Here is a 25,989-nt window from a genome sequence, read left to right on the forward strand (position 1 = left end):
TTTCTTGATGCATTGATGTTTATTAACAGTGTTGATTCTCTTATATTTAGCACATGGTTAAAAAGCTTAGTACAGAATCCATCAAGCTCAATGGAAGTTTTGCACTGACTACAAAGATGTCGTCTGTCATTTAACTACCACTTCTTATGCTGCAATTCAAATATTGGTGGTTTAGGAGAACAAATACCAATTTCAAAAGTCAAATACCAATTTCAAATCCTTCAGCTGGCATTGAACTTTGGCAAAGAAATTCAAAGCTACGCATTTTAATTCTGAATATCTAACCTTGGAACTAGCTTTAGCATATTCCAAAAGGAACATTGTTTACCTGAGCCCGTGTACCATTTCATCCTCTTGTTCCCAGGGAACCCTTCCAGAAATTTTGCACAAAGAATACACAATTGGGCTGCCCATCAACTGGAGGAATCTAGATTATTATTTTCAGTGAACACATTTTCCTAGAAAATAACTTTTCCCTGCATTCAGATGGCAGTATTGAGCTGTTGAGAAAATGCAGTGCAGGCACAACCATGTGCTGGAGGAGTGGAAACCCTTGCCAGGTCTAAAAACACATGCAAAAGTGCCCCATTATTGAGTCTTTATTTGGGAAAATGATAGAACTAATGTCTTTTTAGCTCTGGTGCTTATTTAATCACCATATTCATCTTGGTAATTTTGGCACTTCCAAAACCTGCTGTGCTTTAAATTTCTAGCATATCACTAATGGCAAAATGAATTGTGCTGCAGTTTTAGAAGTCATAATCTTCAAAGAGAGAGCATGGGGTTGAGGATCTTTGAGATCTGTCTACTAAATAACAAATTTGTTGTGGCAGGAGGGCTAATTCTGAGACTGTTCACTCCTTTGGGAATCATTTCATTTTCTCTAACTAGGCACTGGTTGTCAACAATTTTTGATAAAGTTCCTCCTTTCTTCTTTCTCTTTCCTCAAATTTGTCATCTTCAGGTCAGGGGGCACTGGGTGGGGGGTCTGTTTGCCTAAGAAATGTTGAACCTATCATTTGCTACTAATGATGCTTCAGTGATTTGTGTCACTCTCCTGTCAAAACATAATAAAATGTTAATATAAAAACATATGGGCTTAGGTGTTGTGTGTTAATGTTGTGAGCACCTGCCAGGTGCCTCCTCTGACGTCCCATTGGAGAGACTTTCCCTCCCACTGCCAAGCACTACTGTGCTCATCTCTCTTAATATGTGCAGATTTTGGCTATCCTTTCCTGCAGCAAGGCAACTCTAACCCTCCCAGTACAAAAGGGCAAGAACAAACCCAAACTGGAACTAGGTGGGGCAACAGCTACAAGATTATCCTTGTGCAAACAAAACATCTTCTGGAAAGGTCCACCGATAGAAGGTTATCACTGGAACAAAGAAATACACTTTGTTTCACTAGTGCTGCATACTAAGGTACCCATTTTGGTCCCTTTAGAGCAGCTTGGGTGTGAAATGCATGCCTGTTGCACTCCCTGTTGCTTCTGTTCATAATTTAACATTGCTGGCTATACATTAGCAACTAGCTGTTAGGGCTGGGCGATATCTACATCAATACATCACCAGCTAAACATAGCCATATACCGATATACTGATATAATGTCTGAAATAAGGATGGAGTTATGTAGAGGTATTGGCTGGCTTCAAGCTTCTTCCCACGTTGTGATTTTTGCATAGCGCATGCACGCACATGATAGTCATGATATGGACTTCAAACCAGTTTTAGGCGATCTATCGATATTATCACCCAGCCCTACTAGCTGTAAAAGACTGGAACCCTATATAAACAATTCTCTATTGCTCCCCTCAGCTGTAATGGCACTACGCCCTACTTGTTTTCAAGCGAGCTTGCACTAGAGCAGAGCTCAGCTGACCATAATGATATGTGCTCATTGACAACACTTGGTAATTACCCATGGAGCTCACTATCATGACCACAACCAGTAAGACTCTGTATGACCCTCAAAGTGGCTCTAGAGACTTGTGCTATGCTTTAACCAGATGCTCTTTATCCTTCCCAACTTGGTGATAAGCCTGTGGTTGTTAAGCAATCTGTCCATATCTCTTTTATTATACCTTTATACATGAATATTAATGAAATACAGGCTGCAGTCCAATACACATTTACTGGAAATCCCACTGAATTCAATGGGACTAACCTCTGAGTAAACATGCAAAGAATTGCACTTAGAATTTAAGAGGAGATATGTATTTCTTTGCTAACAAACACATATGCCTTTCAGTATCCTTACTTAAATAAATGCTTCAAAACAAGGCACAAAATTTAAACTTAACAGTTCAGAAAATCCTTTGAGGATTCGTTTAAATCAGCATCACTTCTCCTCGTACACAAAGGCTAAAATAAGTAGGAAAGCTTTTTGTAACAAAGGTACCACTTTATAAATAACACTGAACGGGGGGGGGGGGGGACTCATTTAAAAAAAACACAGAACGATGATTCATTTCTCATCACGGCCCAAAATAAAACTGTACAAAACAGATGAATATTTTACAATCAACACATTTGGAATGTTTATTAGCAGCTCATTTGAAGTTTGTTCTTAGTCACTGAAGCTTGCATGAGATTTTATAAAGGCAGAAATAACATCCACATAATTGTGCCCCTTTCCCCCAGCTTTGATCTTTCTTTTAATATTGCGTTTGGTTTTATCTTACAACATGAAAGATGTTCATTTCTACATAATGCACTTGTCAGAAAACACAGAGAGATAGAACTTGTTATACAACTACAAGTTAAAATACTGAGACACAAGAGGGCAGACCATCCTTCAGTTCGGTGCACGATGCTATAGTATAATTAGTGACTTCTTCCTGGTGTCTGTGGTTCTTTTTAGTAAGTATTTAAGAGGTTGGTGGCATTCTGTTGCACTTATTGAGACATCTTCTGTTATCTGTTGAGCAGAATAAATGAAAGCATTCAGTGTACATTCAAGCACGGAATGGTGTCACATTTTTAAAGGCAGAATCAAATCCTTCTTGTACAGCGTTTGCATTTCAGAAAATTTGCAATTTCATGCCCTAAAAATAAAAGTAAGAAGCAGGATAGCTAAATTCAGCACTCCACATGACTCCCGGCAAATTCTGAGTGTACCTTTGGTTTGTTATTTGGGGGAGAAGGAGAGGAATTTGTCCAAAGACCTCCTATGCCAGCAGAACTTGAGCTACACTGCCACCTTGAAATGTACACTGTCAGAACACGCCAGATTTTCAAGCAGAACGCTAGCAGCTGGCTGAGCTGTCCACTGGTGAAAATATGCCAGTGCAACAGCCAAAATGGGGTACGGTTGTAGGCAGGACAATCCACAGCTATGCCCCGCACTAACAGCACAGTTGTATACCAGCCCCAGAGCTGGAACTAGGAATTTCCCTCTGACTGGCTTTTCCGGCTCTTTTCAGAGAAACAGATGCACTTCGCACAAAACAGAATGCACAAAGTCGAACTTGAACATACTGAAAGTACTAGTCTGTTTAGAACCCCAACAGGAACCTCATCTTGGGACCCCAGACATGAACACCCAACTCCATTACAAGAAAGCACTCCACACAGGTAAGCTATGGAAGGGGGACACACGCCCTGAAATGGACAACTGTGTTTCCCATGCCTCCTCCTCCCACACCTTTTGCTATATGCGTCATGCCCAACTGTGTTGCTCTAACACTTTCCCCACCCCTAACAGTGGAGAGCAGGGTCTCCCACGCAGAGAGGAGGCATGCGAGTTTTGCAGTACGCTTCTCCAAGTTTCTAGTGCTGTAATATGAAACCACCTGGGTGAGGGGGTTTTCTGGACGAGACCCAAGACAACGCTTGAAGGAAGATAGGCAGGTCATTTGGTGATGCTCACTCTGTCTTTAGGCCAGGAGGAAAGAGGATGGAGAGGAGAGGAGCAAAACAGAGCTGCATGAGAAAGCAGCATGCTTTATAGTTCCCATGGGAGGGACCCTTGGGAACCCAACTGCTGATGGAAACTGATTGTTGCTGTATGGATACTTCAGCTTTCATATTCAGTAAGGGATGGTGCTGCCTAGTCACTCGTAAGATAAAACAATGTATTATATGACAGAGCAGGGTTGCCTATGGAGTACATATTATTGACTTTTGCCTCACTGTTGTCTCAGGTGAGACGGGTTTTCCAAGACTCTAGTACAAAAACTGGCTGAACTTAGATTAGTATGAAATGGGAGACTCAGTCAATTTCAGTTTCTCATTTTCTCCAATCTTAAATTCAATCCTCCATATTTCCACATCAGTTTGCCATTTTTTAAAGTCTTCGTGAAAATTCATAAGCTTCACAGTGGGAATTTCACCAGACACATTTCTATGCAAATTTTCTTAATACTGTATACACATTTTTTTTTCCAAAGCAACTTTCCCTAATACACGTTTGTATGTTATTTTCACTGATACATTCATTTTATGCACATTTTACTGCACTGTATGCATTTTCATGCACATTACCTGTCTGGAAAACTGCACTGCAAAATTCAGGAAAGTGCAAAGCAATGGATAGCTGTGTTTCATTTGCGTCTTATTTCAGAAACTGTGGATTAGGGATGTTCATCTTGAAATGCAAACTGAATCAGATTTTCACCCCATCCCTAGGTTAGTGAACACACAAGTAGTGATTCTTCTTTCAAACGACCTTCAACACTTGGGTAGTTGCCATTCACTGCATTCGGACAGTCACTGTAAGAAGGAAGCTTGGTCCTCTCCTGGCTACTATCCACCCTACTCTAGGGAGGCCCATCTCACACTTTCAGAACCGCTAAAACAATTCATTTAGCACAGCGGTTCTCAACCTGTGGGTCCCCAGATGTTGTTGGACTACAACTCCCATCGTCCCTGAGCTCTGGCCTTGCTAGCTAGGGGTGATGGGAGTTGTAGTTGAACAACATCTGGGGACCCACAGGTTGAGAAAGGCTGATTTAGCCACTTAGGATCAAATATTCATTTCAGGTACTAATAGACTCTCCTTCCATATAACCTGGGGACGCGGTTGGAGCTGTGGGTTAAACCACAGAGCCTAAGACTTGCCGATCAGAAGGTTGGCGGTTCGAATCCCCACGACGGGGTGAGCTCCCATTGCTCAGTCCCTGCTCCTGCCAACCTAGCTGTTTGAAAGCGTGTCAAAGTGCAAGTAGATAAATAGGTACCTTCTGGCAGGGAGGTAAACGGCGTTTCTGTGTGCAGCTCTGGTTCGCCAGAAGCAGCTTAGCCATGCTGGCCACATGACCCGGAAGCTGTACACCAGCTCCCTTGGCCAATAAAGTGAGATGAGCGCCACAACCCCAGAGTCAGTCACGACTGGACCTAATGATCAGGGGTCCCTTTACCTTTACCTTTGCATATAACACTACACCCCCCTCTTTCTGTTGCAACTGTTCTTTTTGAACAAGTTATGCAGTTGGGTGGGGCAGAGCCACAGAACAGTCCTGCCACCACTGGCATCGCTACAGTTTATATGGATGTGGCTGGGACAGGGCGGCAACAAGGCTAGGGCTATGTGGACACACTGGCAGGAATGCCAGATTAGCTCCTCCAGAACATCCGCAAAGTTCCAACCTGACCACCACCCCTGCCCTGCCCCAGCTGCAGCGATGTTGGGGAGAGCAGTTCCACCACTCTGCACCATCACACCAGCCACTATCTTTTTTTTAAAAAAAATGTACAAGTTGTAGTGGCAGGGAACTCTAAATGCACTTCTAGTTCTTTCCTTTCTTCCTTTGCAGCTGCCCAGCTTGAGTTCAAGCCAAACTGCAAAGGAAGATCCATGCTAAAAACAGGGATTGGCTGCAGGAGGAAGTTCCCAATTAGCAATTCCCTCCTGCAGCCAATCCCTTTGGGCTTGCTGTCAGCACCACTCACTAGCCAAATGACACATTATTATTCTTGTTCCTTCTTCCTCCTCTTCTTCTTTTAATGCACTTGGTTAGATTGTTGGGCTACAATCATATAGACTAGGGTTCAAATATCTGCTCAACCCAAGGTAACCTTGGGCCAGTCACAATCTCTCTGCCTAACCTACCTCACAAGTTTGTTGTGAGGATAAAATGAGGAGGAACAGAACCATGTACACTACCTTGAGCTACTTGGAGGAAAGATGAAATAGAAGTGAATGCAATAAATATAAACAAATATAAACAACAACAGGCCCTGATCCAGAATATGTATCTGATCTGAATCAGGAGCATGGGGCCCTGCAGCTGCTTTTTCTCCAAAATAAACATGGTCAGATTAAGTACTTTAAGCACATCTGCTACGCCGGCTGAGACCCTACCTGCCCACAGACCATCTCGCCAGAGTGGTACATGCTCTGGTTGTCTCCTGCTTGGATTACTGCAATGAGCTTTACGTGGGGCTATCTTTGAAGGTGACTCAGAAACTACAACTAATACAAAATGCGGCAGCTAGACTGGTGACTGGGAGTGGCCACCAAGACCATATAACACTGGTCCTAAAGGATCTTCACTGTTTCCCAGTACAGTGGTACCTTGGTTCTCAAACGCCTTGGTACTCAAACAACTTGAAACCCAAAAACTGCAAACCCGGAAGGAAGTGTTCCAGTTTGCGAACTTTTTTGGAAGACAAACATGCTCCGTTTTGAGTGCCACATTTCCGTTTTGAGTGCCATACTTCAATTTTGAGTGTTACGCTGAGGTCTGTCTGTTTTTGCTATTTATTTTGCATTTTTGTTTTTGTGGCTCTTTTTGTTTTTTTTTGTTTTGTTTTTGTGACTGTGTGGAACCAAGTTCAGCTACTGATTGATTTATTGTGTGACTGCAGTATAATTGTTCATTGCTTTCTCGTTAGATAGTAAAATTCATGTTAAATTGCTGTTTTAGCAGTTGTTTTTAAAACTCTGGAACGAATTAATCTATTTTGCATTACTTTCTATGGGAAAGTGTGCCTTGGTTTTGGAACGCTTTGGTTTTGGAACAGACTTCCGGAACGGATTAAGTTTGAGAACCAAGGTACCACTGTACATTTCTGAGCACAATTCAAAGTGTTGGTTCTGACCTTTAAAGCCCTAAATGGCCTCGGCCCAGTATACCTGAAGGAGCATCTCCACCCCTATTATTCAGTATGGACACTGAGGTCCACTTCCGAGGGCCTTCTGGTGGTTCCGTCACTGCGAGAAGTAAAGTTACAGGGAACCAGGCAGAGGGTCTTCTTGGCAGTGGTGCCCTTCCCTGTGGAACGCCCTCCCATCAGATGTCAGTGAGATAAAGAATTACACAAGTTTTAGAAAGCATCTGAAGGCAGCCCTGTTCAGTTTTTAATGTCTGACATTATATATATATTTATATATATATATATTGCTGGAAGCCACCCAGAGTGGCTAGGGAAACCCAGCCAGATGGGCAGGATATGAACAATAAAATTATTATTATTATTATTTACATTTTTTTAAAAAAAAAGTATGACTAACACCATGTGCACATGTAGACAATACTGAACTAGATGGAACACTGGTCTGACTGGATACAAAGCAGCCTTCTATGGCACATATGTCTAAAAACTAAATACTATTTTCTTCGCTAGAACACTGCACTTGCCAGCTCCTCTTCATCTATCAATGTAGGCTATTTAAAACAAAAAAACCTTAACTTTTTTATTTTTTTAAAGAAGTGCCAGACTGACAGTTCTAGGAGGTGAGGAAATGCACATGTGAGTACAAGATAGACAAGTCAGGAAGATGTGATGATATCTCCTTCAACCCTAGTCTGATATTCTGGGATTTTAACATATGATGAGAACTCCAAAGTTAGACTTCAGGTGCACAGAGAAGATGACAGAAAGTGTAACTGATCAGAGTGAGGGGGGGAGCAGAGACTTGTAGCCAACCAAATCATTGCGTAAAGACACACACACCCTGCACGCACAAAACCACACTGCTCCACCCTAAGATCTTGCTCTGGAGGGTAAGGAGAATCTCTAGAGCAGATGTGGGGGTGCAAAGTGCCTGAAAAGGGAGGGGAGGGGAGGTTCCATTGCACAAGAGAAAGTTTTTTCCACTCATGCAGTGACTTAGGCTGTGCACACATTACCAGCTAAGAACGCAGCTAGGTTGTTCTTTTCCACAGTTTGGATTGAAGCTGGTTTGGAGGGAAGCACAGCTAAACACAGTATTTCATAAGAGACAACAGGACAGATACAGGATAAATATGGATTGTGGCTGAGGTTATGCGTAGACTGTTTCCCAAACCAGCACTGGGAGCAAACGGAATGAAGAGTAAACAGCAGTGTGTACCCAGCTGTCATTTTAAAATATTAAGTGGTTTATAAATGCTTTAAATAAATAGTTGGATACAACGCAGAGAGATTCTTTTTGAAATGTGGGGTAGAGAAGCTCTCAAGGGAAGAGCTGTAAGTAAATAGAATCTAAGTAGAAGAGGGGAAACGACGCAGCAAAGCAGGGGAACGTTCAAATGTGTGGCTGTCCATTTCTCCGCTACTACACACCAGTGTTCCTGGAACTACAGATGTCTGTAGGAGCCAAGGACCTGTCCAAGTGAAATACAGCTGGCCTTAATAAACTCTCAAGGCTCTTCAATTTTATTTTAAGAAGGCAGAAGGACATAGGTTCTAAGCTGTAAAGTCAAGATGACAGCATGTTCCACAAGTGCCACACCTGAAGTCTGCTTCCCTTCAAATATCTAAGCGTTCTCCCCCAAAAGCTATTATCATACTATACACTGGGAGATTATGGTTCTGAGCTAAGTAGCATGTAAAAATGGTGTCATTACATATTCATAAGCATATTTTAGAGGGGTTAATTGTAAAGCCAGATGTTTCCATTTTTATTTAGAGATGACAGCAGAGGGCTAATAAAGATCAATTACCCATCTGTCCACAATTCCAAAACAGTCAACCATGTATTATTATTTAAAAAAAAATAAAAAAGAGCTGAAAGCGCCTTCAGGCTCTCCAGTTATCTGAATCAAGTATTTGCTATTAACAGTGAAATCAACAGGTTTTATTAATTCATGTAGAGCAAATTCAAATTTGAGCTTTCAGCCCAGGAATGGAACACTACTATTTTTGACTCTCCATTTTTTAACTTCCTCAGAACCTTACATTAGTTTTTTGGAAAGCAATGCTGGATGGAGAAGCTGGCTTTGCGATTCCTATTAATTTCATCAATCAGACTGAAAGAGAACCTATTCCACCACTACTTTAAGATTGTGAAACTTGCCTATTTCAACAAAGTCTCTTTAACAAAATCCTTCCTCAAAAAAAGATTATGAGATCCAACCAGGCTAGCAACAAACCAAATCTCAGATCAGGCAAGAAATCCTATCCAAAGTAACAGCAGGAATACAGTACAGAGCAACCTGTAACAGAACTCACTGCCACTGTCCCCAACATTCTGGTAGTTTTGGTGCTGAATGCCAAGTTGGTCTTTAATAAAACCATGCTGATTCATGGATGAATGGGCCACCCTGGGGTATATCACTGAGACCACTGTGAGGGAGGTGGGTCAGAACTGATGCAGCTCTACCTACCCAGGTACTCAGTTTGACATCAGCCCAGACTGGGAGCAGCAGGGAGGTGTTGCTGTACACAGGAGTTCACTTCCCCTGAGTGGAGGGGGACGGAAGGATCTGCAGGTTTGGGATACTGTTGGTGTGCCACCCATCCTGCTGCTCAGCAGCCTCCCTGACTGAACTTGTCTTGGGTGCAGTGTGGAACCAAGAATGAACTTGTCTTGGGTGTGGAACCCAGAATGGTGATTTTGGGTGACTTCAACATCCAAGCTGAGGAAACCTCAAGTCCAGTTTTGGTGTTCATGGCCTCCATGGTAACTATGGGCCTGTCTCAGATGAACATCAGTGCAACACACGGAGCAGGATATACCCTTGATTTTGTATTTGAGCCATGTGGAGAGCAGGGCGGTCTGGACATAGATCACATGGATATCACCCCATTGTTATGGTCAGGCCACTTCCTGGTGAAGTTTCTGAGTAGCTGTGGTCAATGTATAGAGATAGACCAGGTGAAGGCTGGAGCGTAAGTGGCGTTAATCTCACTCCGGAGCCAACCAAGCACATGTTCAGACTCATAATCAGGCCTACCACATGACTGTGGAGACAGTGAAGAGATCCTACTTCACTGCCTTCATTGCATCTGTTCTTACCTTCAGGGACATGTTCAGAAAGCAGCACTAATAATAGAAATAAAAATCCAAAATCTTCAGTTCTGCACTTCAATAGATCATTAGCATGATAATCAGAAGTTGAACAGAAAGTAGGAAGTACTTTCTGATTTTGCAATGTCAACTATACATTGGCTCAGCATAATGATGAGAAAGCACAGCATTATGCTTATTATATATTGAGAAACGCAATTTAACTGCAAAATCAGCCATGTGTGATCATTTGGGGGAGGGGAATCAATGCAGTTCTCTGTACCTGATCCTCTACTATGGCTCTACAAATGTTGGACTCCAACTCTCTCATCAGCCCCAGCCAGCATAGCCAATGAATGAAAGGAGCTGTAATCCAACAACTGGAGAGTCACAGCTTCTCCACCCCAATCTACTGTTTCCTGATAGCATCTTCAGAAAACACATTTTCTATTACAGAGATTAGTCATGTCAGTAAAGCAAGTCAGTGTGATGTGCAATGACCTCACAATAAGAAACCACCACAAGCATCAGCTTCCCTATAAATATATAATAGAAGGTGAAAAAGATACTTACAGCAACACATTTTAGGGTACACACTTTTCCTATCCCACCCTGAAGCAGGATAGCCCAAGTCCAAATCCACACAGCATAAATAAAGATCATTAAGGGCTAGCCACCATCTCTCTGTATAACTATTGGGCAGTTATGTGTGATTTCACTTTCAATACAATTGACACCTGCAGAAGTTTTGGGGTGTGACATATTGCTTCATTTCCAATCAGTGCATGTCTCATAACTTCCTGTTGAAATCCTGTAACTGTTTATACCACAAATAGACGGGTGTTCCACTTTTCTTGCAAGAGTGTCCCTCCAGACTGCAATAATGCAACAGCATTGGGGAAGTATCACAGAACAACTATTAAAGTGGAATGATGTCCAGACACTACAGTATAAATGCACCACTAATGCACTATTATTGCGTCAGGTCACTTCCAAACAACTTGTCTAATGAGCATTTGTTCTGATTTGTTTGTGGGGATATTACATGAAGTTCCATCAAGCAGGCATTGTTCTACACTTTCTGTGCATTTTCCCATCACTTTCCTTACTGCAAAAAAAAATCCTATATTTTGTGGAAGCAGGTTTGTTTCACAAGAGCTCCAAATCTACTTTAATAGTGCAGGCTGGGATAGGACTGAATCCCACCCAAAAACATTGATAGTCTGGAAATGGTCCTCCCTAGCTACATGGGACAGACATGTTACTGAATGCACTCACAAGTAATCACAAGTTTACAGATGCACCTAGCACAGAAAATCCACTTTAACAAAGAAACAAACTTTTCAGAGTTAGGAAAGTGATTGGAAATACACTGAAAAATGTGGAATGAATGGTCAACGGGAAGACATATAAACACCCCTTAAACAAATCAGGCTAACACCCCAGAGGACAGGATCACACTTCAAAACGACCTTGACAGATTAGAGAACTGGGCCCAAACAAACAAGATGAATTTTAACAGGGAGAAATGTAAAGTATTGCACTTGGGCAAAAAAAATGAGAGGCACAAATACAAGATGGGTGACACCTGGCTTGAGAGCAGTACATGTGAAAAGGATCTAGGAGTCTTGGTTGACCACAAACTTGACATGAGCCAACAGTGTGACGCGGCAGCTAAAAAAGCCAATGCAATTCTGGGCTGCATCAATAGGAGTATAGCATCTAGAGCAAGGGAAGTAATAGTGCCACTGTATTCTGCTCTGGTCAGATCTCACCTGGAGTACTGTGTCCAGTTCTGGGCAACACAGTTCAAGAAGGACACTGACAAACTGGAACGTGTCCAGAGGAGGGCAACCAAAATGGTCAAAGGCCTGGAAACGATGCCTTCTGAGGAACGGCTAAGGGAGCTGGGCATGTTTAGCCTGGAGAAGAGGAGGTTAGGGGGTGATATGATAGCCATGTTCAAATATATAAAAGGATGTCACATAGAGGAGGGAGAAAGGTTGTTTTCTGCTGCTCCAGAGAAGCGGACACGGAGCAATGGATCCAAACTACAAGAAAGAAGATTCCACCTAAACATTAGGAAGAACTTCCTGGCAGTAAGAGCTGTTTGACAGTGGAATTTGCTGCCAAGGAGTGTGGTAGAGTCTCCATCTTTGGAGGTCTTTAAGCAGAGGCTTGACAACCATATGTCAGGAGTGCTCTGATGGTGTTTCCTGCTTGGCAGGGGGTTGGACTCGATGGCCCTTGTGGTCTCTTCCAACTCTATGATTCTATGATTCTATGAATGCTCATTGTCATATAACTACCATGCAAACAAACAGAATGACCACATAATCTAACCTTCACACAAGCTTTGTGAAAGTAAATCAGGATGAATGCTCAATAAATAGGTAATATGGAGGAACCCTCAGAGAGATATGTCAATACTGAGTGTGTTTTAATTTCAAGATAGTTTAGACATGAGTTTTGCTAGATAGTTAAGAGTCAGGACATGTAAATGTATGTATCTGTATGAAATTCGCATAAACAAATGTATAGTGCAAATTTAGGTCTTTAAGTCAGTTCACACTGGTTGTAACATTGTGTTTTGCTGCATCCTCCACTGCCCTGTAAGCAATGTGGTCCTTAATAAATACAAATTCAAAAAGGAGGTCAAGAGATAGGAGATCTGGAGCACTGTGGGACTCATGGTTAAGTTAGTCTCTGGCCCCTTCAGTGTCTCTATCTCTTGACCTCCTTTTACAGCAGGGTTCAGTCAGGATCCCACCCAGGGCAGGTAGAAACAGGTCAGCAAAGCAGGGGGCAGATCTTGTAGGACTTTATGCATTTTGCTCTTATATCGACTGGCAAGCTGAACACAAAAGCTTTCCACAGTTCAGTCTGTTACAAGACAACTTACATTTACTTGAGCATGTATCTCGATTCATAAAACAAAGATGAAATGAGAAAGACTAGAGGGGTATTTTCATGCATGAATGTTTGGCAGTGTGTTACTACAGGGCTTACTGGAACCCAAAATCCAAGGATTGTGCATAAATATCCATCACAGTAGGACTGGTAAAATTAGTGGCAAAGCAGCATTAAGCTCACAGAAGTCTAACCAAATAGTCACATAAGAAATAAGGGGTGTTTTTTTAAAGAGCCACAATCCATTGCACAGTTTCCCCTTTTGCTATCAGTATAACACTTTGTGCAGACCAAGTCTGTGCACATTTACTCAGAAGTAAGACCCACTGAAGTCTCAGGGGCCAACTCCCAAATATATGTGCACAGGATTACAGACAGAGAAAAGCAACAGTATTAGCCAGCTGGCGGTTTATACTTGAAATGGAAATGTTTTTACTTTTGCCTGAGGCAAAATCATGATGCATATTCATCTCTCAAGACCGCCACTTCATTGCACCATGGAAGAAAAGGTGGAACACCAAATGGAAATGTTTTAGGGTTGCTGGCAGCGCAACGCTTTGGAAGAGGGACTGATTTGCATTCAGTTCTCATCCAATTCTGAAATCTAAACGTATTTTCACCACCGTGTGCAGCCTGCCAAACAGGAGCCATGCTTAAGGTACCTGTTTTAACCTCTTTTTTGCACTTTCAATTTAACAGCACTAGCAACAAGCTGGAGATGTGTGAAGCTGCCAGCAGGATGTATGGCGAAAGGTGAGCAAGATGACTCAAGGGATGAATCTGCACTGACATTGTCCTCATATGATCTCAATGAAAACAAGCAGGTTACAATTTATTTGATTATCTAGTCATACAGACCTTGCAGATCTACCATTTTTTATTAAATATCTGCAGAGAGAAAAATACCAAAGGTCAAAAGAGCAAGAGGAAGAATCTGAAGATGTCTAAAGAGGGCCTCATACTGATCCCCAAAGGAGTCATTAGCAGAAATCTTACAACTAGAGACAGAAACGAGTTATGCTACACTTCATTATCTCTTTTCATATGTAATAACCTAGCCACGTCTGAGTGCACTGGCTCCCAATCTATGAAGCCTTTACTATGAATATATGTAGATTTAACTACAGAGTCTGAACACTGGCAAAGGTGGGGAGTGACCAACTTGATAGCCTTAATGGTATAGGTAGGCATATTCAGGGTAGGTAATTCTGAATGGAATTTACATATTATGTATCCAAAGCTCACCCTAGTCCATTGGATTTTGATTGGTATCAGTTGGCTTCACCCAGAGATGTGCAGGGAATCTAAAAGTACGGTATGTAGGTTACCACCTGTGACCTGGGTATATGCCCTAGTATCCTGCCTAGTAGAAACTGCCTGGGTATATTAATACATCTTTCAGGGAGGGAAGGACGCCAGGTGCCTGTAGTTGTCTGTCTCCTACTCAGTAAACGAAACTGAAATGCAAATTTCCCCAGCCAGTTACTGCCTCATTTTTAACCTTCCCCTTTTGTAGAATAATGTCAAGTGAACAATTAGTTTTCAACTTCATCTTTTTCTGGATACAGTGGTACCTCGGGTTACATACGCTTCAGGTTACATACGCTTCAGGTTACAGACTCCGCTAACCCAGAAACAGTGCTTCAGGTTAAGAACTTTGCTTGAGGTTGAGAACAGAAATCGTGCTCCGGCAGAGCGGCGGCAGCGGGAGACCCCTTTAGCTAAAGTGGTGCTTCAGGTTAAGAACAGTTTCAGGTTATGTACAGACCTCCAGAATGAATTAAGTACTTAACCTGAGGTACCACTGTACTATCAGATTTCTCGATTGTTTAGCTTGGACTAGGGCATTTGCAGCCTTGCTCAGCAAGCAATCTTTATCTATTGTTTGATACAGGTAACAGTAGAACTCTATTCATCCTGTGATATTTTCCTGCTATCTTCATATTATTCAACACAGGATACTGGACAACTACAATATCTGGTGCAGGGGTGGGGAATCTGTGGCCCTCCTGATGTTGTTGGACTCCAACTCCCATCAGCACCAGCCAGCATAGCCAATATCAGGAATGATGGTTGTGGTAGTCTAACAATATGTGGAGGAACACAGACATCCCACACCTGATATAGTGAGACCATCCTTGACTGGTTCTACTTGTTCTTCTCAACAAGGTCCCAGCAGGTGATTATGGGGATTTCCCTTATCACTTCCCTCTGGCGACACAAGATTGATCTTGACCCTTCCTGCTCATACACATATGTAAAGCCACTTGGCACCATCATGTGAAGACTTGGGTTGCTTCCAGATGACCCTAAACATTCATCCTGATTTGTTTGCACAAAGTTTAAATGGCATCATCTATTTACTGATCAATCATTCTGATTTGTTTGTAAGGTTGTTCAGACAGCATTGCATCAATCAAATGCATCAAGCTTTCCAGCAATTTCACCTGGCAAGAAGGTTGTGAACCTTTCTATGAGATGTTGACTTGGCACTCATCAACAATTAGCCATGCTTCTGTAACCTCAAACAAAGGCTCTGTAACGTTATCTATGATGGGCTGCCCCTTATGACTATGAAAAATTCAGCTAGAGCAGGATATACTAAAATGCAACATTGGGTTGTGTCAATGTCTCAGCACCTACAATGGCTTTCTATTGTTTTTCAGGTACCACTCAAATTGCAAGTTTTCTATAAAAAAATTCTAAACAGGCTGGACCAAACACACCCTAAGAACCACCACCCATTCCTTTTCTTCACCAGTTTCCAATATCAATTGCCTCTTGGTAGCACCATATATGCACTACATCAGACACATACACCAAATCTAGAGACTCCATCCATCTGGGGACTATAACACATGAGCATCTTTTGAAAGTTCTGTCAGAACCCTTAATCTGAGCTAATGGAAAGTTGCATAGTTCCTTGCATAGATAGAAAGCATCAGCAAGGACAACAGTGTAGCCTTCCCCAACATGGTACCTTCCACATATCCTTGATACCTAACAACTTCCATCAGTCCCAGCCAGCATGCCTAATGGTCAGGGGTCACAAGGGTTGTGGAGGTACAACATTTGGAGGGAACAAAGAGAGAGAAGCCTAGCTGTCATTATCATCTTCAGAGTCCTTTAAGTGCCTCCTGAAATTAGGCCAGGTTTCGTAAACTGAAGGGCAGCATGTATCTACAATAAATGAATAAATGAGCAAATGACCTCATTATGTCACCTAAGCCAGTATGCACACAGCTTTTGCACTGCTCAGTATCAGCCATAAAAAGCAGACCACAGTGACTCCTCCTGCGTAAGCTGTCATGGCACTCTGCATAGGAGACCTGCATGAAGAAGCCAGAGGAGATCTCAGGAGGAAGGTTTCAGTCTCAATGGAGAGGATCAATGCCTCCATTCAAGACAAAGTGTGTTTGCATTGCTGTGAATGTGAGGAGAGACAGCATTTTTCAGGGGAAAGTGGGGAGAGGCACATGGACAAAGGAAAATGAATGCTACAACAGTAGACCCATGGCAGAAAGTATAGTGAGCTGCTTAGCAGGTCATTGGGAAGGAGCAAAACAGAGGGGGAAACAAAATGAGATCTCAAACAAAAATCCAGAGAGATGTGAATATGATCTTTACCAGGCACAGCCTACATTTTATGTGTCTAGCCAGCAGACAGGGGGAAACAACAAGACCAGAACCCAAAGCTACACTTTGACCACCAAGCACAGAATAACTTATGAAGGGCCCTTTGTAGTCTCCTATGACATGCCACTTACTCCTCTCAAGCACCCCAATGCACACGAAGGCTCCTAGTCATGTGGACCAAAGGAGCACTATGTGCATCCATAACCCAATGGAAAAGCACAGATGCAGCATGCCAAACCTTCAGAGTCACTACTAGCTACAGAATCCCAGGAGAAATGGTTGGGAAGAACCACAGACAAACCAAGACAGAGCAATGAGATATCCAGTTAATGTCATTTGCACAGACCAATCATTTCTCTCTCAGTTTCATTCATACTCCAGAACACTTCTCATTTTGCCAGGCCTATTTCATCCCATTCAGAAATATACTCATTTTGACAACTGCTGCATGTGTCGGTTAGTGTTCCATGCGACCTTGTGATCAGTTTGACCCACAGCCAACCTTGCATTCCCTCTCTCCATGCAGCCCAGTTGGTAGGTTTTTCATCACAGAGAAAGTCAGGTAGAGGAGGCAACCCATTCGTCATTACTAGTACTTCTATTTCAAAGCTATAGGCAAGATGCTGATCCACAGTCCTACTGTGTTGTTGTAGCAAGGAACTCACTGTTCCCTTGCCTAGTTCGTGTGCCTCTCTTGGGAGACAACTGAACAGAGCAAAAATTGGAGGGTGATGGTTCCCTACCTGCCAACCGTCATGAGAAAACAGACAAAGCTGAAACACAGCTTCACAACATCCCAGCTTTTATTAAACCATATCAGTGGCAGGTATAAGTTCTGACAGCAACACAGAAGAATCAAGGCTGTTGTCTTTGCATTCTTGCAGGATTTCTGTATGCTTGAAAACTGCAAGAGAAAGAAGAGTAATAGATGCAGGTTTCCTTATCACGATTCATGCTGGCCACCCCTGTTTACATTATGGGCTATCACACCTGATGGAAAAGCTGTAGGCACCAAGACAGCAGCCCAACAAAGGCATATCTGCCTTCAACTGGTTATTGCTGCTTGCTGCAGGTGCCGTTTGTGGTCTGCATGATACCAGGGATGGGAATCATCCTTGCCTCTCAGAATATGGAATGGCTGCCTTGTTGCCTACAGGGAGACAAGTATGGGATGGTAATGAATAACGGGGATCAGCAGCAACTGAAACATCCAGTGACTAAGTGACATTATGGGTAGGTGAGTGAGCAGAAGCAACAAAGGATGCTATCACTAGGTGCTATTTCACCCTGTATGCCTCACCTCAGCTTCCCACTCTCCCACTGGCAGGCCACTCTCCCACTCTATGTTTGGAAGCTTCTCCTGGAGGGGAAGACAATGCAATCATTGCAAGAACACTCAGCTGTCCATTGTAGGGACTGGAAGGTTTGTCTGCAGTTTGCAGCTTCTTTTGTTCCGTATGCTCTGGCTGTACTGGAGTGGAGAAAATACATCATGAGTGTTTTGCCAGCTGTAGCAATAGACAGAGCTAAGTGCCTAGCGTTCAGTAGCAAAGGTGGCTGTTATTCACTGCACTCATTGGTGCTTTGTGGAAGCTCACCAACATCTGGAATAAACAGAAGTCCCCTTTCTACACTGTGTATATTTATCCTGTGTCCCACAGCTGTCTGCTGTGAAGGGAAGCTTGTAAAGTTAAAAGTTTCCCAGGGATTGACGGGAGACACACTTGAGGCCATGGGTGGCCATCACTTTTATTGGGAGGGTTGGAGAAGAAGTGTAGGCATCATATGATGAGCCATAATGCCCCCCTCCCTGGTGACCCCCAACAACCACCTGACCTTGCCTACCTCTTGTGGGGTGCTTTTTCCTTGCAGCTCTGGTTGCAGGCTTAGAGTTGAAGTTTGCATCTGGAGTCCCAAGGCAGAGGAATTCTGAGAAGACAAGTGTTGCTCATCAGTCCTTCATATCTTCTTTGTTATCCTTGACTTTGGGGTGTGCGTTGTTTGTGAACAGTGCTCATTTCGTGCCATTCATTTCATTCATTAGATCATTTATTTACTGCTTTTTGGCCCCCAAAGGAGCCCCTGGATTGACTTACAACAAAAACTATTAAGACACAGTGATATGTCCCCACCTGTTGGTCCCTAGTTTGCTAGACAGTGATGGAGATCCATGCTATAGTTTTGATACATGAGATCTGTGTTCAGTGGCTGGGGCAAAAGGCCAAACTGTGCATTATGTGGGAGGACCATGATTCGATCTGATTTTTGTTCTTACTGAAATGCAGCCATGTAGAGTGGGGAGCTGCAAATTTCTTTGCAGGAACATAGGGAAGGATGGAATATTAAACTATTTCCCCCATACTCTTTTCCTAATCAAAACTGCCCCCTGGCTCTCTTCCCAGGGAAACAGTAACCTAGGAAAGGAGGTTATGGCTATAAAAATGGGGCACCAGTTTCAGTATCTTTTTGCCTTTGCCACTACTGTGATACCCTCTGTGCTGAGAATGCAGGGTATATATTTAATCGTAAAATCAACATTAAACAAACAGGAAAATAACAGACCAACTGGCTTGAAAATATTGGTCTTTGTAATACAGTACTTTGCAGGTATGCTACTAAAGAGGAAGAAACAGCCACTTAGGTGGCACTATTTTAAAAAGATCCCTCCTTTCATTTGGGAATAGGGCCATCATTGACAGTGATACTCTGTCACCATTGGGCTGACTTTTTGATGTCCACCAGAAACAATAGCTTGGAATTTCTCACCCTGATAATCACGAACAGTTTAAAAAAACCCAACACAAACATGCAAAGGATCTCCTTTTGAAGTAAGAGCCTTCTCTATGCTTACAATATGTATGGCTTCTGTGTAATAGATATTTCCTTTGGAATACATGGATTCATATGTTCTGGGTGCAAGTAAAAAAAAACTGAAGCAATGTCATCTTCTCAAAGTCCTCATTCTCACCTTGTGGGTGAAGTAAAAACCCTGAACATAAAATGAGAATAATGCACATCACTTATTCCTAGAGCTGGGAGTTCCTATTCATCTTAATGGCCTAGATCCAAAGAACAATGCAATTAGTTCTCCCAATCATATCTCCCCATGCTGCGTGGCCTCTTTTGGAACCAAGGAGAAATTTCCAAAGTAGTTTGGGGCGCATGGGACTTGCAACGAAATGTTGCACCATGGAGAGCTCCTGTTCACTGTTCCAGCCCTACCTTCCTCCATGATTTTCCATTTCTCCCTCACCTCATCCCTACTGACCAGGCACAGGCAAACTCGGTTCTCCACATGATTTGGGACCACAATTCCCATTATCCCTGACCACTGATCCTGTTAGCTAGGGATAATGGGAGTTGCAGTCCCAAAACATCTGAAGGGCTGAGTTTGCCTATGCCTACTGACAGTCAACAATCTATGGACACTGCACAGTTTTAGTCCTTGGAAGGTTTTGGATATTCTCACCACCACCTTTGCAGCTTTTTCTCAAAAACAAAATTTGGGTTGTATCCAACATAGGATTTCTGCTCATGCAACAAAACATTCCCCCATCTCCATCCCCAGATGTGTTCTCGAGGTTCCCTCAACCCTGCCCCAGAGATCTGGGAGGGGTGGGAAGCTCTGTTGCACAAGCACAAATCATTGCACTAATGGAATGATTGGACTGGATACCACCCACTGTACTTTTGTAAACCTTTGGGTTCCCCTAAGTGCCATAATAGCTCCTGCGTTTTCATGGATGGTGCCATTTTGGCTACATAAAGCAATGGCACTCACGCCTAAACATCTGAAATAGAGGGAACGATATGGGGTGGGGAGAGAGAGAGAGAGAGACTGCTGCTCAGAGAAAATCTCACAGTCCCATTAGGCATGCCTAAGCCCTAGGATGCACCCAAAGTGACTCTCTGGATCCTGGCCAAAGAGTTCTTGCTTTGTGATAATATTCCACACACATCAAAATTAGGATTTAACCATTTCAACCAATAAGCAACAGAAGAAAGCAATATTCCTATAGTGCTCCCCCTTCCCTCTTATCCTTTCTCTCCAGACAAACTTGCAAGCTGAAATTCACACAGACAACACTATTATGACCGATTCCGCTGGCACAGCTCTACACCCGACGCTAATTAGCCCAGTTCTCAGCTGGTGGAAATTACAAGGCTCAATTGCAGCTCCATATAGTGCCACAAATAACTGTGGGCTTGGCCAATAAATTTATTATAGTGTGCTGAATTTAGTGACTGAAAATAATAGTAGACGGGAATGTTGAATGGGATCAAGTAAGATCGCCACACACAGATCATAGTTTCATACAAAAAGCATAAAATTGTATGCTAGTAGAGCTCTGAATCTCATGAAATGTACACACATACCACAAATAGAAGTATCCCCATTCAATTGCTACTATATTTGCTGAAAACAATTTTTAAAAAATTTAATTGGCTGAATGTCTGGTGTCTGTAGGCATTATCTACCACACATTTTGCTTTACCAAGGTTTAAGGTGGCTTGAAAGTCACTGAATCAGGACCTCACAGCTGGCATGATTAACTAACTTGCAGCTCTATAGATTCATTTTGAGAAGTGGAATCAAGTTACAAAAAAGCAATGCACTAGTGGATAATATTGCAACACATTCTGAATTTCAATAGCTATACAGATATATCCTGATATTTACTCTGGAAGTCACTTGGATTGAAATCAATAGAAATGTTTTGGAGCAGGTAGCTTTACTGCAATTCTAAAAATGCAGGAAACAAAACTCTTTCAGAATTTAAGCATTTTAAAAATAAAATAATAGGAAGTAAAATGAGACTTTATCTTAAAACTAAGGGGTTAGAAATGTCTGATTATTCAAAGATGGTATATTTTATACACCATAAGCAAGAATAACACTTCTTGCAGCAGCAAACAGCTCACCTGTGTCTGTCTGATATTCCACAGCCCCAGTTGTGTGTATACGAGTAAACATTCCCCAGAGGATTTGAATATTTCTCAGCCCAACACTTTTGGGTTCATCTGCATCTATTTCCCCAGATTTTCATCCTTCTGTAATAAATGCTTTTGGTCTTGTTCTTCAGTGCCATACGTGCTTTGAAAGTGGAGCTGCCATTTGTGTCAGGAGGGGTGTTTTGCATAAAACTAGGTCATGCGCCATGATTTAATGTATCATTTCATCAAAAGAAGCAGAGATGGTGTCATCTTTATAAATCTTCTATGCAGCTTTGTAGGTAGCATATATAGACTTAATTTCCATTTTCAATTATCAGGCACCAAATTGTAAGGGAGGGTTTGAAGCTTGCTTTTATATGGAGCAGATGTTATGATTCTTTTAGGCTGTGCAGAACAACAAAAACTATTCCATATCATCCTTTTTCCCCTTCTTCTATAGGTTCCAGAACTTTTAGAATTCTGCACATCTAAAAATGGTGCATATAGAATAATGCCTAGTTTCCACACCTAAATCTCTCTGGGATTAATGGTGTGTGTGTGTGATCAGAGCAGCGGCTTTTCTGCGGAACCACAGAAGTTCGAACCATCTGGAAGGGTTACTATGGAAACAGCAAAGGACTGGGGGAGGGAGGGAATGGATGCCATGACAACCTTTGGGAGTTTCCCAGGAAACCAAAGTTGCTATGGAAACTGCATCACTCAGGTCCAAATTAGTAACTTCCGCTGCAAGGCGTGTTTGCCACTTTAATCTTCTTGTGATAGATGCAACCGCTTATCTTAAATGCATTGGCAATAGATGGAAATGCCCCCTTTGTTTCTAAGGTTTGGGTGGGTTTCAACTGAGGCTACAGTCACTGTGAAAAGCCCATCAGTGACTTACCAGAAGCCTAAAACTTCATGATATGCAGAAAGCCAAACACTCAGGATATGATCCAGTTAGACAATTGTTCAACCTTGTGATGTAGGAAGAAGTATTTTCCACTATACTGTGCAGGTAGAATTTTGAATTCAAGGAAGCAATTCTGTTGTTCTGTGGATCAAAGAAATCCAGACTTACAATGAAGACTTTCCCCTCGCTATATCAAAAACTATTTTACGTATGCCTAGGGCAGATTCGGACTGCACACAGACTTTAACCTGGCATTAACAAAAGCAAAACTGTACCCTCGTATGACACACATTAGATGATGTGCGCATCATTTTGCAGCGTGATGGCAGAGATGCTTTGTGAAATTTCAGTGCCTATATTTTCTACTCACTGCAACACACTTGCATCCGCGTTTCTTTCACTTTGTAACTTTCATTCCAACAAGTGCACACATTCAAAGAAAGGCAAATCAACAAATGAGCTGCGCTTTGCTAGATTTCCCAGAAAAACCCCAAAGCCCTGCAACAAACAGCACAGAACAAAAACCTGTTTTTAGAAGAAACAGCCCAGACTTCTTTGTACCCTCTTATCTATCTGCTTTCTTAACATCTGCTTAGTTGTTTGGTTTTTTACCTTCTAAAAATGCCCATCTTCAGAAAGAAGGATCAGAAAAGTACATGTATTAAACAAGAGCACAAAGAATGACGATGGTGCATGTTCCTCACAATACTGATTACGGAGACCTTCTGTAATATTTTTATATATCCTTGAAAGGTGTCTTTTAAACATCCGTAAAGATCTTTTTAATATTCACACAGTTTGGATTGTTTGTGGCTGTACAGTTGCCTGTTTTGAAGGCAGCCTGTTTGAATGCACTGTTGCTGATGCCTCCCTCTTCTATCACCATGTACTCTGACTTGCTGAGAGTGGAATTGCTCCGAGCTTTCCTCAGCTCCTCAGTGGAGGAGAGATGCTGGCAGCTTCCTACATGCATATACTGGGCTTGTTCTTCACCTTCCGTTTCTCGGTGATAAAAGTAGTTAAAGTTGGAGACTATCACGGGCACAGGCAAGGCAATGGTCAGCACCCCAGCTATGGCACAGAGAGACCCTACTATTTTGCCCCCAATAGTGACTGGGTGCATGTCACCATAACCCACTGTAGTCATGGTCACTACAGCCCACCAAAAGGCATCAGGGATACTGCTGAAGCTGGACGTGGGGTCATCAGCTTCTGCAAAGTAGACAGCACTGGAAAAGAGGATAACTCCAATGAAGAGGAAGAAAATGAGCAAGCCCAGCTCCCTCATGCTGGCCTTGAGGGTCTGCCCCAAGATCTGCAACCCCTTGGAGTGCCGAGAGAGCTTGAATATACGGAAGACTCTGACTAACCGGATGACCCTGAGAATGGCCAGAGACATCGCTTGTTGACCATTGCCCTGCCTCTCGGCCAGCTCAGTGCCCAAGGTGATGAAATAAGGAATAATAGCCACAATGTCAATTATGTTCATAATGTTCTTGGAGAAGGTGGGTTTGCTGGGACAAGCAAAGAAACGGACAAGCAGCTCAAAGGAGAACCAGATAATGCACAGAGTCTCCACCACAAAAAAAGGATCAGTGAAAGAGGACACCATGGAGGTTGCTGGAGAAGAGGAATTTAGGAAGATATCTGCCACAAAAGGTCCACCACTGGTCCCAAATGTCCCTGTAGTGCTGTCATAGTCACGGTCATCTCTGAACTCAGGCAAGGTTTCCAGGCAGAAAATGACAATGGAGATGAGGATAACTAAGACTGAGACAATCGCAATGCCCCGAGCTGGTCCAGAGCTCTCCGGGTACTCAAAGAGGAGCCACACCTGGCGCTGGAACTCCTTCTCGGGCAGAGGTCTCTGCTCTTCACGGATGAAACCTTCATCTTCTCGGAATTTCTCCATGGCCTCCTCGCCCAACTGGTAGAAACGGATTTCTTCCGAGAAGATGTCAATGGGGACGTTGACAGGGCGCCGGATGCGGCCTCCAGACTGGTAGTAGTATAGGATGGCATCGAAGCTGGGTCGGTTGCGGTCAAAGAAATACTCATTGCGGAGGGGGTCAAAGTAGCGCATCCTCTTGCGGGGGTCCCCCAGCAGGGTCTCGGGGAACTGGGCGAGCGTCTTGAGCTGGGTCTCGAAGCGCAGACCAGAGATGTTGATCACCACCCGCTCACAACACTCGTGCTCCCCGGCGTCCCCCCCACTGCCCACCTGGTGATGGCCAGGGGGAGGCAGGGTGTGGGCCATCGAGGGGTGGTCGTAGCGCTCCCCTCCCAGCAGGGCATGGGCGTGCTGGGTCTCCTCGAGCAGAGGGTCCTCTCCCCCCACCACGGTCATGCCCCCCTCCAGCTCCCCGTCGCCCACGTCCTCCCCGACGCCCTCCTCGTCGCCTTCCTGCCCTTCCCCGGGCCCCGAGAGCGCGCCTTCGGGGAAGAACTGCTCACTGTAGCCCAAGTTGTGGTGGCTGCTGCCCACGGCGACGACGCCCGCGACGACGACGCCAGCGCCGCCGCCGCCGCCGCTGCTGCCGCCCCTCGGGTGCCTGCCGGAGGACAGGGCGGCCGGCGAGCGCAGCAGGCTCAGGTGCTCGTCCATGGAGGTGGCGGCAGAGCCGAGGGGAGGCTGCCTCCCCGGCCGACCAAGCGACACCTCAGGCAGAGCGCCAGAGTGACCCTCCTGGCTGCACCCGCCGCCGCCGCTCTGAGGTACCGGCCCGACGCGGCTCAAAAAATCCGCCCCCAGCCCGGACGCCGCCTCTCGCCCTCCTCAGTCACTCGCTCCGCGCCGTCGCCGCCCACGCCGTCGCCCCCCCGCCAGAGCGCCGAGAAGGAGGGCGAGGGGAGCGGACGCTTCTGGAACGAGGGAGGGGTCTCCCCGCTTCCCCCACCTGTGAGAGCCCAGAGCTGCTGCTGCAGCAGCAACAACAACAGCGAGAGCGAGACAGCGCGCACTCGGCTGCTGGACGCTGCCAGCGAGCAACACGTTACGCGCGGGGGGAAGTTTGCAAGAGCGCCTCGTCCTCCCCGCGGCTGCAAAGCCGCTGCATCGCGCGCTTAACCTTGGAGTAAGTCCCCGTCAGCGCTACGAGGCTTACTTTCAAGAGGCAGGTTCCCGCGCATCGGCCTCCTCAGGAGCATATCCCCCAAAAAACACACGCGCACATACGCCTGGGCTCTGAAATAACGTCAAGGTTTAGTGCTGGAACATAGAGAATAATGGCTTTCTCGTAACGTGAGTGGCAGGGGCTCGGGCGTGCGTTTGGCTGTGTTGTTGACGCCAGCCAGTTTGCTGCCCCGGGGTTGGTGTTGCAGCGAGCAACCCTGTGGTGCTCAGGATCCCGCCGGCCACTGTGCAAGCTTGGTGAGAGATGCGGCTCCTCCTGGTGTAGGGCGCGTCTTCTGCAGTGATGCGAGGGGCTCAGTTCCAGGGCCACA

The 25,989-nt window shown here is 44.1% G+C and overlaps 1 protein-coding gene across 5 annotated transcripts; it reads right to left on the bottom strand.

The window, feature by feature from the left end:
- LOC310679475 (potassium voltage-gated channel subfamily A member 3-like) lies at positions 1–25,633 on the bottom strand. 5 transcript variants are annotated; one of them, XM_083444680.1, is made up of 4 exons: positions 23,158–25,633; positions 21,624–22,686; positions 18,546–18,629; positions 18,101–18,166 (listed from the first exon to the last, which is right to left on the bottom strand). In XM_083444680.1, exon 1 carries the CDS (start codon positions 25,148–25,150, stop codon positions 23,306–23,308), a length of 1,845 nt encoding a protein of 614 aa, XP_083300806.1. In that variant the 5' UTR covers positions 25,151–25,633; the 3' UTR covers positions 18,101–18,166; positions 18,546–18,629; positions 21,624–22,686; positions 23,158–23,305. The 5 variants fall into 5 exon arrangements, with proteins under 5 accessions (XP_083300808.1, XP_083300807.1, XP_083300809.1 ...); XM_083444679.1 differs by having other exon boundaries at positions 18,101–18,171; XM_083444682.1 differs by lacking the exons at positions 18,101–18,166; positions 18,546–18,629 and adding an exon at positions 1–2,918.
- Between the last annotated feature and the right edge of the window lie 356 nt (positions 25,634–25,989).

Source organism: Podarcis tiliguerta (assembly GCF_965153285.1).
Source record: "Podarcis tiliguerta genome assembly, chromosome: 6".
Classification (NCBI taxonomy): domain Eukaryota; kingdom Metazoa; phylum Chordata; class Lepidosauria; order Squamata; family Lacertidae; genus Podarcis; species Podarcis tiliguerta.

Coding starts and splice junctions, on each gene's coding strand:
- LOC310679475 (XM_083444682.1), bottom strand. CDS start 25,150: ATGGACGAGCACCTGAGCCTGCTGCGCTCGCCGGCCGCCCTGTCCTCC.